The 17,894-nt window shown below is 41.6% G+C and overlaps 1 protein-coding gene across 1 annotated transcript in view; it reads left to right on the forward strand.

Annotated features, from left to right (window-relative positions):
• Positions 1-17,894, forward strand: part of LOC113051042 (retinoic acid receptor beta-like) — a 47,436-nt gene that overhangs the window by 17,316 nt on the left and 12,226 nt on the right. Inside the window, exons 2-3 of the mRNA XM_026214658.1 lie at positions 609-769; positions 11,071-11,247. Of these exons, the coding sequence (XP_026070443.1) occupies positions 609-769; positions 11,071-11,247 (338 nt within the window). The remainder of the gene's footprint in view (positions 1-608; positions 770-11,070; positions 11,248-17,894) is intronic.

The raw sequence follows: 17,894 nt of genomic DNA on the forward strand, positions 1-17,894 counted from the left end.
ATGTATATAATTCCATATATAATTCCACATGTGTTAATTCATAGTTTTGATGCCTTCAGTGTGAATCTACAATTTTCATAGTCATGAAAATAAAGAAAACTCTTTGAATGAGAAGATGTGTCCAAACTTTTGGTCTGTACTGTATATATATATATATATATATATATATATATATATATATATATACTGTATATTCTTTTACTCTGTGCTTTTTAATCGCCCCCTTTCGTCACCTCAGCCAGCCCCTCGTCAGTGCTGTGCTGGCACTGGCTCTGCTTTGGATTGAGACATTTTTAGAACGGCAAGGACCATTTCTGTTCGAATGTGCCAAGAATTTTCCATTACCAATATTGTGTGACTGTGTGCTGACACTGTTTAACAATAGTGAGGCTGACAATTTTGAGAATTCTGAGATTTTTTTCTTTCTCTCTCTTTTAAAGATCTCAGATGAAACTTTTTTTACATTGACATTTATTACAGTGCTTCACATGACTTTTTCCTGTAATGCTCATGTTTCATATCATTTCCCATGTAGGTGTTCCTTTTCTTTGCATCTTTATTTCAGCTTAAAAATCTAAAATTTTCTTGATTTTGTTTTGCATTCCCAGCTGTCCGGAATGACAGAAATAAGAAGAAAAAGGAGATTCCAAAGCAGGAGTTGGCCGAAAGTTATGAGTTGACAACAGAACTAGAGACAATCATTGAAAAGATACGGAAAGCTCACCAAGAGACATTTCCTTCACTCTGCCAGCTGGGCAAGTACACCACGGTGAGTCACTCTCACTCACTCATGCTCATGCAGTGGCACCAAGAAGTATTTTGGTGCTAAAGTCACACTAGCATCTGGGTCAGAGGGGAGGTGATAAGCACACACAGGTCTCATACAATAGTACTTTTGTTGTGAATAGTGCAGAAGTAAGAGGTGCTTGACATAATAGTGCAAGTGAAAAATAGGAATATGTAAGGAGAAAAAATACTGTTAACAAATATTTACAAAAATCTATAATTAGCAAATGTTCAGGCTCCGCATTACCTTTGTTTTGATGCAGGCTATATAGACCACAAACAAATGTAAATCTTTGTCAAAAACATGTTTATTGCATGAATTTCAGGTGATAAGAAAAAAAATTAAGTACTGTTATACTGTTTTACTTGCATCCACCGTTAGTTGTCAATGCAACCTACAAATGAGAGATCGTTTACTTTGCGTTCTTGTGTTTTCACTTTTGTGAAAAACAATCCTGTTTGATTTGAGTGACAAGTATTCATTGAATCGATTGTAAAATCAATTTTGCATGTCTAGATGCATTTTATACAGCAAATAACACCAAATATAGGTAAATCCACGGACAACAGGCAGGACGAATGTAAAGATTCAATATATTGGTAAAGACCAATATTTCTGATGATTTATTGGCGTGAAGTTTCCTGCACAATGACAAACAGGAGTGCAACATTCTCGAAAAACAATAAGCAGAGTGGACTGACATAACAATGCAAAACATTTACTGCAGGCTTCAACATGGCTGTGATCAGAAAAAAAAAAACGCATAGGCCGAATCTGTATCTGTATGCATGAGACTGTCTGAATACCGGCAGAATTCACATTTCTGTTGTAAAAAGAGAAACATTGTGCAGAAGTATTATTTGCTAACACTATTGGGAATGTTACTTTAAAAAAGTAATTAGTTATAGTTACTCACTACTTGTTCCAAAAAGTAACTGAGTTAGTAACTGAATTACTCTATAATAAACGTAACTCGTTACCAAGGAAAGTAACTAATTGCGTTACTGTAAAAAAAAAAAAAAAAAAAAAAATGCTATATGTCAAATTTTTTTTTTTACTTTTTTTTTGCAGTTTTCACAAGTCAGTTGAAATTTCAGTTGAAACATCAACAGACAGCAAGAGTTTTATCCTGCACTTCAAGTATTATCTTTGTAAGAAAAGTGTTTTTGTCCACTAGCTTTGTAGATGCGTGTCACACATCACATGTATACATTACATGCACGTTCTTGCCTTTATGAATTTGAAGTAGTGCTTATATCCCCACCATGAAAATGCCAACTTTTCATCGGATTGCTCCTGACTCGCCATTTCTGCTGCTGCTGCGAATCTCTGCTGTTGCGTGCGTGTGGGTGTTTGTGTGTGTTTGGCGCTGCTGGCGCGTGTGCCTGCGTGTGTGTAAAAACACTGGTTCTGATTGGCTACCATGAAACACATGACTCTGCCTTAGCCAATCTTAATCGCTTATCTCGTTATTAACCCACCTGCTGCTCACTCGCTGTGTAACAGTGTGAGCCAGGGATGTGTTCGGATTGCATAGTTTATTAAATCAATGCATAGTAACGCACCGCATGTAACGTTCAGTAACGTTAATGCCGTTGTAACGACGGGAAAAGTAATTAGTTAGATTACCCCGTTACTGAAAAAAATAATGTTGTTACCTAACACCGTTCTTTTAAACGCCGTTATTCCAAACACTGTTTGCTAATTAAATGATGTGACACAGGATGGGAAAATGCCAACGGTGCCGGACTGAGCACTTTATACAAAATACATTGCATCAAAGCAACTGAACACCATTCATTAGGAAAACAGTGTGTCAATAATGCAAAATGAAAGTTTAATATTGAATTAATGATGTCATCTCTGTTCAGTTTAAATAGTGTCTGTGCATTTATTTGCAATCAAATCAAAGATATCACTGTAGATGAAGTGACCCCAACTAAGCAAGCCAGAGGCGATAGCGGCAAGGAACCGAAATGCCATCGGTGACAGAATGGAGAAAAAAACCTTGGGAAAAACCAGGGCAAGTTGGGGGGCCAGTTCTCCTCTGACCAGATGAAACCAGCAGTTCAATTCCAGGCTGCAGCAAAGTCAGATTGTGCAGAAGAATCATCTGTTTCTTGTGGTCTTGTCCTGGTGGTCATCTGAGACAAGATCTTTACAAGGGATCTGTATCTGGGGCTCTAGTTATCCTGGTCTCCGCTGTCTTTCAGGGCTGTAGAGGTCCTTTCTAGGTGCCAATCCACCATCTGGTCTGGATACATACTGGATCCGAGTGACTGCAGTGACCCTCTGATCTGGATACAGACTGGATCTGGTGGCTATGGTGACTTCGGAATAAGAGAGAAACAGACAAATATTAGCGTAGATGCCATTCTTCTAATGATGTAGCAAGTACATCGGGTGTTATGGGAAGTGTTCCCGGTTTACCTAATTTATGCAGCCTAAAAATCCTTTAACGGATTCAAAGCACTTGGTTGACTCAGTCGTGACTGTGGGGGGTTCAACCAATCCAGGGTCTCAATGGCAGATGCAGCAGCTCTGACCTCCCTCATTCTTCTCTCTCTCTCCTTTTCTCAGTGGGAGTCAGAAGAAGATCTGGAACTTGATGAGGGAGGGTGGGGTTATCACTGTAGGTGGACTCTGTAAGTATCTGTCAATCCTTGCGGTGGAACAAATAGTTGGAGAAGCCCCAAAAGTCCAGTATCCTCAGTTTCTCCATCTCCCACTGTGGCGGAGGGTCATCCAGGCAGATATTAAAGAAGGACCCTTGTTGACAGAGTGCAGGACTGTAGAGGAGACAGACTAGAGACCAGACCACAGCACCAGGAACCAAGAGCACTTGGCTATGGAGGTGAAGCCGCTCACGTCAGACCTCTCTTTTACTTTAGCTCTCAACGGAGGCGGTCGCATTTCTTTGATCTCTCAACGCAATTGACACCATCTTCTCGACGAGGAGCTTGGGTTCGGGGGAACCTGACTGCCCTGATGGAACGTTTGCAGCTGGCTACAAGATGGACGCGTGAGCGAATTGGCGGGTCGTGTGTCTGGCGGCTCTTTCCGTGGAGGACATTGAAGATATCTACCTATTCAGAACCATGATAACAGGTCTTCTGCTGATTGGATTAAGCTTTGCCCTGGGTTATAGAAAAATTCAGAAGACGGGAACAGCTGTCCAAAGCCTCATAAGGCTGCCCATCATGATTGAAGCAGTGGGCAGAGCGATCAGCATTGAGACTGAGACTATTAACTGCAATATGGATAACATCACGGTGAAGCTCACGGCTTTGGAAAGGAAATTGGAGGATTTGGAGACCAAAAAAGACAATCATAGAGACCGTTAAATTGGAATGCGGCTACAAGACCAAAACAACTGGTATCTTATCTTCTTTCGGCTCCACTCCCAACTTGGCCTTGGCTGGATAACAAATTTTCCCCTTGGAAAGCATGGCAACGAGACGCTCTGCACCCCTCAACCCGTTTCCCACAGACACCGGGATTGTTGTTGACTCTGTCTAGCCCCAGGCTGTCTCCATGGCAACTTGCTATGGGGCTGTATAATCTGCGGACTGAGGCATCTACTCTCCAGGCCTACTAATACATGAACTCTTGCACATATACAGATATGCACTCAACTCCCCACCCCATCCCTCGCCTTCGCCGCTTTGTACCCCCAGACTGTCAAGCAGGTCCTCGACCAGTGCTTTCTAGCTGCAGGGTAGGACGGCTGCTGCCTGCACTGGATTACCTCGACCCCCCAATTTCCGTCCCCAGTTGCAAAGTCATGTGTTTATGGTGTATGTGCTTCTGTTGCTGAGATGTTTTTTCATATTCCCATACTGTACTCCCAAAAGGAGCATAGTATGGGTATTGGTTTTTTTTCTCCTTACTTTCCCAATGTTATGTTGTATTTCTTCCTCAATTCTCTGTCTTCCTGTTCTGTCTACCCCATTGTATGTATGTTGTGTATGTATGGACAGGTTGATGGCTAATTTCGCTGGTACTTGTAACTAGTGAAAATAAAGGGCTACTACTACTGCTACTACCTCCAGGTGAGGAGACCCAGTGGCCAGGGAGAAAGCAGGAGGCAAGACAGGAACAGACAGAACTCACATTAGACAAGAGATCGCTGCACCCTGAAACACAGACAGGGTTGGCAGAACGATCTCCTCTTTTTATCTAATACCTCGCTGGAAACCACCTCCCCCCGAATCACACAAAGTGGCTGCTACAGATCTTCATAGGATGAGTCAACGAAATGGTAAGTGTTGTGTTCCTTCATGCTCTCATCTAACGAGCACTTCTCTCGGTTACCGCCTGGAAACTAGTGGTGCTAAGAGGATCGCTACCTCTACGGAGGTCTACAGAGCAGCTAGTAAAGTCATCCCCTGCTGGTATCTGGCTCTGGGCACACGAGGAAGCGGTTGCTGAGCTTCGTTGAGACATGGATTTGTCTCAAAGGGAGGGGCCATTGACACCATATTACACGGTGCCCGTCTCTCCTCAGTACCCTCAGGGGACCATTCTGCCAACCCTGCCGATGTTTCAGGGTGCAACGATCTCCTGCGAGCACTTCTCTCAGTAACCGCCTGGAAATTAGCGGTGCTAAGAGGCTCACTACCTCTACGGAGGTCTCTAGAGCAGCTAGTACGGTCTTCCCCTGCCGGTCCGCCAATTCAGGGCACCGAGCTAGTGGCTCTAGGCGCACAAGTGAGCATTCGCCCCTTCCCATTACCCTCAAAAAACCCTCCATCCTCGCCACTTCTTGTGCTTCGGAGGGCGGTGGTTTTCCAGGAAGATGTTAGATGTTACAGTGTTTCCTGACGTTGTTCAGGACACGGAACATCTAACATCTCCTTAAAAGGAAGTGTTAAAATTGGTACCACTCTAAGAGAGTCTGGCAGCATGGAACTTCTGGCGGGAATTTCTGCGTGGGTATTGAGCACAGTATGGATAGGATACAGGATCCAATTTATTCATCAGCCTCCAAGTTTCACTGACGTGGTCTCCACTTCCGTGAAAGCGGAGCTGATGCAGGTACTGGTTTGAGAGCTACAGATTCTTCTGGTCAAAGAGGCCATAGAACATGTTCCTCGTCCAAGGAGAGAGTTGGGCTATTACAGCAGATACTTCTTGGTTCCCAAAAAGGGTGGTGGAGTGCACCCAATCTTGGGTCTTCGAGGCTTAAACCGTACAGTCAAAGCGTTCAAGCAAAATATGTTAACCGCCAAGAGGGCACCATGTCATCGCAGACTGCTAATGCAGTCTTGGATGCCCACCCAGCTCAAGGGGAATAGGGTGGGGTCATCAGCTCGATTGGCACATCAATTTCTGGCTCTGAAATAGTTCCTCCATCATTTGAGGGGCTGTCATGTCGTAGTACGGGTGGACAACACCAGGTTACATTCCAGGACGTTTTGAATAGACACTACCAATGGGGAAATGGAAACTCCATCCAGAGGTAGTGAAACAGATTTGGGAAAATTTTACAAAGCAGAGGTGGACCTCTTCACCTCCCATCAGACAGTGCAATATCCCCTCTACTTCTCTCTGAGTTCTCGCTTGCTGATAGCACCACATTGGCTGAACAGAGTATGGTTCTCCATGGGCAATTCCGGAGAGGAGGGACCTTCTGTCTCAGACAGGGGGCTTGATATTCAATCCCAGGCTCGACCTGTGGAATCTTCATGTTTTGCCTGAAGGGTACCAACTGAGGAACACAGGGCTTTCACCGGATGTTATTAATGCCATTCTTATTGCTAGGGCTTCCTCCACCAGACAGAGTTCTCGAGGGGCTGGTTGAAATCCCCTTTGAAACTTTAGAATCAGCCTCTGATAAGACTTCTGATCCTAAAATGTTTTTTCTCATGGGTATAAGGGGTGCCCCCTTACAACAGGTTTGTGATGCAGCATGTTGGTCCTCTCCGCACACATTCAAAAGATTTTATAGTTTGGATGTCCATGCTACTCCGGGATCTCATGTCCTTGAGTCAACATCACAAGCTAATGTCTATTTCTGGCTCTGAAATAGTTCCTCCATCATTTGAGGGGCTGTCATGTCGTAGTACGGGTGGACAACACCAGGTTACATTCCAGGACGTTTGAATAGACACTACCAATGGGGAAATGGAAACTCCATCCAGAGGTAGTGAAACAGATTTGGAAAAATTTAACGAAGCAGAGGAGGGACCTTCTGTCTCAGACAGGGGGCTCGATATTCTGTAGATATAGCTGTAGTTTGTTTACTAAGCGTGCAGATCAACCACCCAATAAAGCATTACAATAATCTAACCTTGAGGTCATAAATGCATGGATTAACATTTCTGCATTTGACATTGAGAGCATAGGCCGTAATTTAGATATATTTTTGAGATGGAAAAATGCAGTTTTACAAATGCTAGAAACGTGGCTTTCTAAGGAAAGATTGGGATCAAATAGCACACCTAGGTTCCTAACTGATGACGAAGAATTGACAGAGCAGCCATCAAGTCTTAGACAGTGTTCTAGGTTATTACATGCAGAGTTTTTAGGCCCTATAATTAACACCTCTGCTTTTTCAGAATTTAGTAGTAAGAAATTACTCGTTATCCAGTTTTTTATATCGACTATGCATTCCATTCGTTTTTGAAATTAGTGTGTTTCACCGGGCCACGAAGAAATATAGAGCTGATTACCATCAACATATAAACATATAAAACATATAAAGCATGAAGAGTAGCAGCCTATATATATATATACTTTTAAATTACAATTTAAAAGTAGCAGTTCTTAGGCTAAGTGTAAATAATAATTTGATGCTATTTATACGTAATACTGGCATATACATACAGAATTAGAACTATTTGCACATCAGTATTGTTGTACATTAACAGGATGCAATTATAGCAGATTGTAAATTATTATATTTATAAAAATTATAAATACTTTTATCATTATTAAACACTTGTTAGGCACTTCTACTTTTAGAAAAGTTTCTTCATTTTTATTGAAAATAGATTCTAATGTGATTATGTGATGGGAAAAGTGAGAGGAACGAGCTTGACAAAAGCCGACTCGAACTCTGTCAATTGTGTCACAAGCTAATTTTCCATGCCCAACGTTTTACTATCTACACCATTGAAGCAGTTATTCACTCATGTTGTATTTAACCCTCTGTGCTTCCAAACAGGTTAGGTTCATAGAGTAAGTTACCATTGGTAACTGACTCTAAGTATAAGTTACCTCTCTTTCAGAAATGGGCTTGACTTACCCTGCTTTCTCGGGTTTGACAAACCTCCCATTCTGAAATGGAAAACTCAGAGTTTCCCTCATTTCAGGGTTAACATACTCCAAGTTTTCACTTAACCTCCTTCCTTTCTGAAACAGTCCCCAGCTGTAATATTTTTGTTTGAATTCAGTTAAAATAATATGTTATTTGGAAAGTACATACCAGTAAATATTCTGAGATCATGAACTCCAAATAAATGTCTTTACCACATTCAAGTAAAGTGGACCAGCTGATCTGCTAAAGTGGGAAATCTCAAAATTAAATAAATGTAATTTGTTTATTTGTTTTTGTTTGTTTGTTTGTTTTTTGCCACATATTATCAAACAAACATATTTAACATAAAACATATAGCCTAGGCTATGAGTAAAATTCAATTCAATTTATGCATAAAATTCAAAACTAATGATAGAACATGTGTGTTGACGTGATTTGATGAAATCTAAAAATATATATTAATGAAAATGATCTCTACAACAAGTTACAATTGTGACTATAATGCACATAGCAACAAATAAGCTCTTTTCATCTTTTTATAACTCCAGATTCAGTTTCATGCCTCGCCTTCCTTTCTGCTGTGTTTTCTTCTGTATCTGACTGCATACTTGTTAGTTTTTTCTTTAAAAAAAGTCAATTATACATGTAAATTATAAAATACTCAATTAAAATCATCTTATTTAATGAATGTGTGCAAAATTAGTGAAAGTTCAACTTGGCTCACTTAACCTACAGGAATTCTGATTGTACTACTTTATCTATCAAATTCAGCCAAAGTAGGCCATCAATACCTTACAAGAAAACCTAAAATTAATAAATTAAATTAAATATGTATTCTTTGCATTTTAATCCATGTTAACTGCAGTGACTAATAATCCAGCAACTTTATTGTATTTTATTTTATACTTTAATATATTTTATGACTGTTTTGTACAGCACTTTGTTCAGTGTATGCTGAATTTAAATGTGCTCTATAAATAAATGTGACTTTACTTATGAAATGAAAATCTGAAAGTCAAAAGGGCTTACCACCTTTTATGTTCATGGAGTCCTTTGAAGTGTAGCCACAATCATCAGGGTCATATAGCATTAGCCAAAACTATTTTATAATTTAAAGAAAAAGTGTCCCTTTAATTAAACATCTTTGATATGCTCTGAAAATGTGAACTGTGTACAGTATAATTAAGCTGAAATGGCCCACTTTACCTGATTATCCTCGCTCCTCAGCCAGAGAGAAGTTGCTCATTATTACACACGATTGGTTCCCGACATTATTTTATTATGCGAAAGAAAAGAAGCCATGCGCTCTCAGATTTAGGTTAAAGCTCCAATTATGCCATAAAAATATTCAAATCTCATCCTTCAGTGATTGAGGAGTTCACAGGCGGGTGAGAGAGATAGCTGTGCTTCCATCCTACAATGAATAATGCTTTATTGACAGTGATGGTTATGAGAAATGACCCTGGCAGCTTTAAAGATCAAATAAAACAGTACTGATATGTGGCTTTCGGTTCAAGGAGGCGCTTTTGAGATGGCTGAATATTAGCTGCATAGGCACCATGTGCTCTTTTAGATCACTGTGAGCACCCACACCGCAACGTGATATTTGCTGGCCACACTTTTTGTGTGATTGATGCCGCTGAATTTGGTTCTAACATTGGCAGCTTATTTTCTAATGTCGCAAGTTGTCTAATTTGTTAGGATAAATGTTGCTAAATTAAATTAGAATTCCCTGGCCACTTCCTTGTTTGGCTTTATTGAATTATGACCATGTGGTAATTGACTGAGACTGGAAGAGAAATCAGACAGCATCATCTTTGCCCCAGGGAGGAAGAAGACAAGTAGGTTTAATATCAAAGTCTGGCCACTTGTCTTTCTGTGGTTAGTTTGCCAATCATTGGTGAGGTCTCTCAGCGAAATGTGGCGCCATTCTCTTAGAGTGATTTAATGCCAGATGTGATATGCTTCTCTCTAAAGCAGAGATCATATTTACTGATCTGAGCCTGAGACAATAGATTGCCTGCCCAGCATCCACACAGAGCATCTCACAGCTTGGGGGTTTCAGTCCAGAGTGCAGGAAACCATCCTTTTTGATGAATGAGGCTAGTGACAGAATCGAACCCGGGGCCAGCATAAATGAACAGTGGTATTTCTTTTTGGGATATCTCAGAATTAACAGAAATCGATACTTTTAAACAGCATGTCATTTTTCAAATATGTTTAGAGTACTAGTATATATGCAATTTAATATGGCACATTTAGGATGTATGTTAGGTTGAATCTCTCACAAATTTAATCTAATTTAATTTAATTTAATTTATTATATATATATATTGGAATATACAAATATGGTCAAAAGTATATTTGCTTAAATATATTTGCACAAGTCACCTTTCAATCAATCACCTTTATTTATATAGTGCTTTAAACAAAATACATTGCGTCAAAACACTGAACAACATTCATTTGGAAAACAGTGTGTCAATAATGCAAAATGAAAGTTAAAGGCAGTTCATCACTGAATTCAGTTATGTCATCTCTGTTCAGTTAAAATAGTGTCTGTGCATTTATTTGCAATCAAGTCAATGATATCGCTGTAGATGAAGTGACTCCAACTAAGCAAGCCAGAGGCGACAGCGGCAAGGAACCAAAACTCCATCGGTGACAGAATGGAGAAAAAAACCTTGGGAGAAACCAAGTATATTTTCTATATGCTACTGTAAGATTGGAAGTGTATTTTCTCATCCCGAAATACATTTTGAAATATATTTTGGTATATTTCAAAATAAATTTAATTGAGCTTCATTGTTTGTCACTTGTAAATAGTAGCATTGCCAGTAATGAAGTGCTCATATAAAATACAAGAGAATTATTCCTCTGTGTATCTTTCTGTCGGTATTGCTGCAGCGTGAACACGGGCGGTCTGGAGCAGTGAGATAACACTGACAATCATGGTGCATGTTTAGACAAAATATTTAATTTTAACTCTCTATCCCTGTATGTGTGTGTGTGTCATCTGCAGAATTCCAGTGCGGATCACCGTGTGCGTTTGGATCTGGGCCTCTGGGATAAGTTCAGTGAACTGGCCACTAAGTGCATTATTAAAATCGTGGAGTTTGCCAAACGAGTTCCTGGTTTCACTGGACTCACTATCGCCGATCAGATCACACTGCTCAAAGCTGCCTGCCTCGACATATTGGTATGTGCATGTCTGTGTGCTGGACTATCATGACAATCATGCAACCATACAATTTTATACACAACTAGGGCATGAAACCGATCTTAACATAACATTTATTTTAAACATAATAAATATTAAATACTACATTTACATTTTATGTGTTTAATATTATTTACACTTAATATTATACAACCTGTTTTGTATGCTATATTTCAACACTGTTACAGGAATATTTAAAGTAGATTGTTTAATTTTAGTTACTTTTAGCAAAGTACATACATTAAAATAATATAAATACAATTTAATAAAAAATAATGGGTTTCAGGATTCAAATTAACTGAGTTTCAGATCAAGCTTAATTGAAGCCGTCTCTCAGTAGGGGCTAGTTTCAATGTTTAAATGTTGGTTAGTAAATTACTGATAAACATTTGTTTACTTCCTGTAATTGAAAATTTTTATATTTTTCTCATAACTTTCATAGCAGGTATGTATGAGAGAATTTGATGAATACAGTAAACATCTGAAATTGAATGTTTGGATTTTTGTTTTCTTGTCACCCTGGAGAAAAGACTTTAACAATGATTTATTATATTGTAAAGTTGGCAAACTGAACATGAACAGAATTATTGTTTCATTTGACATCTAATGCAGGGTCTCTCAAATGCTATACCTTTTCTGTCATGAGTACAACTTACTAATTAGAACTGTACATTTGCAATGCCTGGGAAAGCAGTGATGTCATTTAATGCATGTGTAATCATACAGTTTTTTGTGCAGACTCTATTTACATAATGTTGCTGTATATGCCTACTTTCTGTGCCATGTCTGACTCAAAATGATGTAAAATGGATCTATTTTAGAAAGAAAGTATGTAGTCAGTTCAGAAGTAAAACGCTTTAGACTACATTAAATATAGTTTTATTGGCTAAAAAAAAAACTATTAACTGACGTGGGCAATGTCACATTTACATTTTTGGCTCACCGGTAGGAGACGGCCGAACTAGCTGCTCTGGAAAACTCCTAGGAGGTCACGTCACGGTTGTTTACTGCCACCGGCGGTAGTGCACGTGACGTCACAAACTCATACAAAGTTTTGTATATAAGTGTAATAACTGTGATAGTTGCAAATTCTAAGTCTATGGTAATTAACAAATTACCTCAAACACAGCGTTTCCTTTAGATTGGCAGATTTGAGCGCAGGAAAATACAGTTTATGCATTCAGCAAATTAATTTAGTGTTGGGCAATGGTTGGGAAAGCAAATACCACATCACCGATCTGGATTCATCTGCATTCATGTCAACCCATCAGCGTTTGCACAAGTTTGCACTCGCTGGAGACCGCTGCGCCCTGGAACACCGACAGGGTTGGCAGATCGATCTTCTGAGGGCATTGAGGAGAGACGGGCACCGTGTAATGTGGAGTACACCGCTGTGAGCCACAGCATCGGGACTCTCGTAGCTGCAGTCTCCTAAAAACAACTGTCCTCAGACCCACGTCATCTGCTAGGAATACTAGAACAGAGCCTGCAGGACACCATGAAGCACAATTGGCAGGGGCCCCCACAACGTCATGTGACCTCCTAAGAGAACCAGTCTCGCAAGACTGGCCTCTGGTTCGCCTAGAGCCACTAGCTCGGTGCCCTGAAGCGGCTCACCAGTAGGGGTCAAGTCAAGTCACCTTTATATACTCTGGCAAGAAGAAACCAGTATGGTGTGATTTAATTCCAGGCTGCAGCAAAGTCAGATTGTGCAGAGGACTCTGGTTCTTGTGGTCTTGTTCTTGTTGGCCTAATTAATGCAGTCTTTACAATCCCTTTACAAATTTGAGTTATAGAAATGTGTTTGTGTGTTATGTGTATGCCAGGTTAAAGAGATGGATCATTGATCTAGATTTAAACTGACAGATTGTGTCTGCCTCCCAAAAAATGCTTAGTAGATTGTTCCAGAGTTTCCAGGCGCTAAATAGGAAAAGGATCTGCCCCCCACAGTTGCTTTTGATATTCTAGGTCTTATCAAATGTCCAGAGTTTTGAGATTGCAGTGGATGTGAAGGATTTTAATGGGACATGAGCTTGCTCAAGTATTGAGGAGCTAAACCATTCAGGGCTTCAGAAGTAATTAGCAAGATTTTAAAATGTAAAAAGTGTTTAATAGGAAGCCAGTGGAGTCTTGAAAGAATGTCTAAAGTTACGTATGTAACCCTGGTACCTCGAAGGAATGAGACATCATAGGCAGGTGACGTCAGAGACCAGGAAGCATAAAAGCATAAAGAGCGGCGAAGCCGGAAACCAGCCTCAAAGGATGAAGCAAGTGCCTGCTAGAGATTGAGTCACGATATCGCTGTAGATGAAGTGACCCCAACTAAGCAAGCAAGCCATTTCCCCGGGCGCCGCAGCATAAATGGCTGCCCACTGCTCCGGGTGTGTGCTCACAGTGTGTGTGTGTGTGTTCACTGCTCTGTGTGTGTGCATTTCGGATGGGTTAAATGCAGAGCACAAATTCTGAGTATGGGTCACCATACTTGGCTGAATGTCACTTCACTTCAGTGGCGACAGCGGCAAGGATCCGAAAAACCATCGGTGACAGAATGGAGAAAAAACCTTGGGAGAAACCAGGCTCAGTTGGGGGGCCAGTTCTCCTCTGACCAGACGAAACCAGTAGTTCAATTCCAGGCTGCAGCAAAGTCCGATTGTGCATTAGAGTTACCTTTTTCCTGTGGTCTTGTCCTGGTGGTCATCCGAGACAAGGTCTTTACAGGAGATCTGTTTCTGGGACTCTAGTTGTCCTGGTCTCCACTGTCTTTTAGGGATGTAGAGGTCCTTTCTAGGTGCCAATCCACCATCTGGTCTGGATACGTACTGGATCCGGGTGACTGCAGTGACCGTGCAGAGCAGTCAGGGGGAAAATATACAGATGAAGCCTTGGCCACATCTGTACCATGGTGTCCATTCCCAGTGGAGCTGGATGAGTCAGAGGAAGCCAGAGGAGACAGTCTGATGTATCTCGAGTCGCAAACAGATCCACCCAAATCTGGCCAACCTCTCCAACTCTGCTACATCACCTCGATGTGAAGCCGCCAATCCCCTAGGCCTCAGCCCCTGCCTCAACAGGATGTCTGCTCCCAAATTAAGATGCCCAGGAATGTGGACTGCTCTCAGTGAGAGGAGTTCACCCTGGGACCACACAAGGATCTGGTATGCTAGTTTGTGTAAACGGTGTGAGCGCAGAACTCCTTGGTGGTTGATGTAAGAGAACACTGCTGTGTTGTTGGTGCGCAGCAACACATGTTGATCTCTTAGATCTGGGAGAAAGTAATGTAGTGCTTGAAGCATGGCCAGCATACTCAGGCAGATGATATGCCATGTCAGATGGCAGCCACACCACAGATTGCGGGCAGGGTGGCCACTCATGAACACATCTCATCCGGTGAGGGATGCATCCAACGCTAGCATTACGCGGTGACAAGGATCTTCCAGCACCGGGCCCTGAGACAAGAACCAAGGTTTTCTCCACATGTCTAAGGCACGAAGGCACCGCCACATGACCTTTAGCATGCGAAGTGGGTTTCCCCTCAGGGAGAACTCCTTGGTCTTGAGCCACCACTGTAGGGGTCTCATGTACAGCAGGCCAATAGCATTCACGTTGGACGCAGCTGCCATCAGACCCAGCAATCTCTGAGACTGCTTGACAGTGAATGACCAGCCTTCTCTCACTCACTCTCGTGACTGCAGTGAGGATCAACTCGATCCGAGCAGGTGACATACGTGCCTGCATCGTGGTCAAATCCCACACCACGCCCAGATAAGTGGTTCTCTGTACTAGAGAAAGCACACTTTTCTTGGCGTTAAGTCTTAACCCCAGCTCTTTCATGTGAGCAAGAATGACACCTCGACGCTGAACCGTCAGCTGCTCTGATTGAGCTAATATCAAACAATTGTCAATGTGGTTGAGTTGTGAAAGTGTGGGGTGAGAGTACAAGGTCAGAGGACGTTCCGTATTGGTAGGCTTTTGCCCCCAAAAGCAAGCCTCAGGAACTTCTGATGAAGAATTATGGAGATAAGTGCATCTTTTTGATGGATCGTGACACACCAGTTTTCGGACTTAGCCTGTGCAGGCATGCTGAACTTCAGTCACCTGACTGAACGGTTCAAAAAGCGCAGATCTAAAACAGGACACAACACCTCATCCTTCCTCAGAACAGTGAAGTATCGGCTGAGAGACCTCCGTAGAGGTAGCTAGCCTCTTAGCATCGCTACATTTCCAGGCAGTAACTGAGAGAAGCACTCACCGGAGACCGCTGCGCCCTGGAACACCGGCAGGGTTGGTAGAACAATCTCCTGAGGGCACTGAGGAGAGACGGGCACCGTGTAATGCGATGTACATAGCTTTTCCCAGAGAGAGCTGACCCTCAAAAAGTCCTAGGCGTCAGGACGTTATGACGAAGGCTATCTAACTAAAATGAAGCCTATCCACTAGAAGCCTTCAGTCTGGGACCGCCACTCTGACTTTAGCGTCTTTAGCATTCTCACACAAGAAATTACATCCCAAGAGCTTCTGTACTTCACATAGTCAGATAAATATGTAATTTTATTCTCTTATCATAATATTAGGCATAATATGCTTGTGTAACTGGTGCTTTTGCAACTGATGTTTGTGCAACTGACGAGCTCATCAATGGCTTCCACATCAATCTCCTCAGAGAAAGACAGGCAGTGTGTCAAGCCCTCTCACCGGGGAGAAAGTACCACAAACGTGGGCTTCCGAACCCCAAAGAGTGGGCGCCGGATCTGGTGGTTAAGGAAGAAGATAGGGACTTACCTGTCTACATTCCTTCCAGCGGATCCGAAAGCGAAACCTGCGAGCAAAACCACCGCTCCGGCTTGGCGTAAGCAGGGCTGGCACCGCAAGAAACGCCAGTGAAGGCTCCCTCCTCAAAGAGAGCCTTCTGAGAGTGAAGCAAAACACTTGCATTGTAGCGGTCAACTCCCTCTAGAGGTGACACTGCATGCTTCACTCTCGAGCAGACAACACACGAGCTGCGTTGTGTCCCTACCCTTTTTTTGTTGTTGTTGTCAGGGAAAACACACAGCCTGAATGCTGCCTGCTCTCGCCCAAAACTTCTCTTGATTGTAGCTTTGACAAATGGAGTTTATCAGTGGACAAACGACACTAAATAAGACCCACAAACAGATAGCGACTAAAACACACACAGAGCACTTGCTGAATACAGATCGGTCTGTAATTAACTAATTCTCTAGGATCAAGTTGTGTTTTTTTAAACAGATGCTTCATAACAGCCAGTTTTAAGGTTTTTGACAATAACAAATCCCTCCATGCAATGCAAAACACTAGTTCAGTGAACAGACACTGTCTTTATAGTATGATATAGACGGTTTCAACGGCAACAACATAAACAAACGTTACTGCGCATGAGCGCTTTTGTGGACCTAACTTAACTTCCGGTAGACTTCCAAATAGAATCAATAACAACAGCCAAGTCCCTCTAGAGGAGATATTTTTTGTTAACAAACAAAATGTTTGCTGCGTGGATCAGGCGGACTTAATGAAAATGCAAATTCATTATTTGCCAACAGGAGATAGGAGACATAGACATAAAGCGCGAGAAATAGAGGTTTCCCCAGTAACAGCTGTAAACGAAGCAGAGCTGGTATGCTCATACGCTGCTCAGGCATATAACATGCAAGTCTTCCTTCAGAAATACAGCGATATAAAAACACCTGTGCCTCGCTTTGATATTTAAACATATAAATGTAAGGAATTATTATTATTTAACGTGCAGTATGTAACGTTACTCAATGAAGCCTTTTTGAAAAAAGATCAGTTTTAAAATTGTGGCGAGTCTCCAAAAATAAATAAATGTATGGGAAACACACCCCACAGCACAACCACCTGAGCCCAACTTCAGTCTACTCATCACCTTGCCTTTAACTGCGTTTGTAGAAAGCACCGCAGCCAGACCGATATAAACAACACAGACCGGAAGTTAACTTAGGTCCAGGCGCGTGCGCCCGTTGAAACCGTCTATATAGGAGAAAGAGTCTCTATGTGCTGAGAATTAACTGACTTCTGTTACGTGAAGCAGATAATCGACGATCGATTTAGCTAGTCTTTCTGCTTCCTGACCTGGGCCCCAGTTAGTCAAGTACACACACTAAGACTGTGTGCAATATTTCTGGAGAGAAGATCGTCACCACCACCATCTCTTTTCAACAGGTCAGGTCTGCCCCAAAAACTTGTCTATTGTCTATTGTCTATTGTCTAAACCTATGTTATTCTGCGGGCACCACTTCATCAAGCCATTAAGTGATGATATATGTCTCATCACCAAGGTAAGCAAGGAGGGGACCAGAGCATATTACAGTGTCTGACATTATGCTTGCAAGTTCATATAACTTTTTAATGTAATTTTTTGTGTCTCTGGACCCTTAGTGAGTTTGTTGTCACTGATTGTGTTTTAAGTTTAGTTTGAAAAAATTAGTAATGTCAGTCGGTTTTGATGATTCAATTGTTCTACATGAGGTTAAATAATTAGTAAATTGTACAATTTGAGCTCAGATCATTTGTTTCTCATAGGTTTGTTGATGTAGTGTTTCAGTAGTTCAGTCACTGATGTCTAAAGTTTCACATCTGCTCGTGTTTTGTCC

This window comes from Carassius auratus, chromosome 3, assembly GCF_003368295.1.
Source record: "Carassius auratus strain Wakin chromosome 3, ASM336829v1, whole genome shotgun sequence".
NCBI lineage: Eukaryota > Metazoa > Chordata > Actinopteri > Cypriniformes > Cyprinidae > Carassius > Carassius auratus.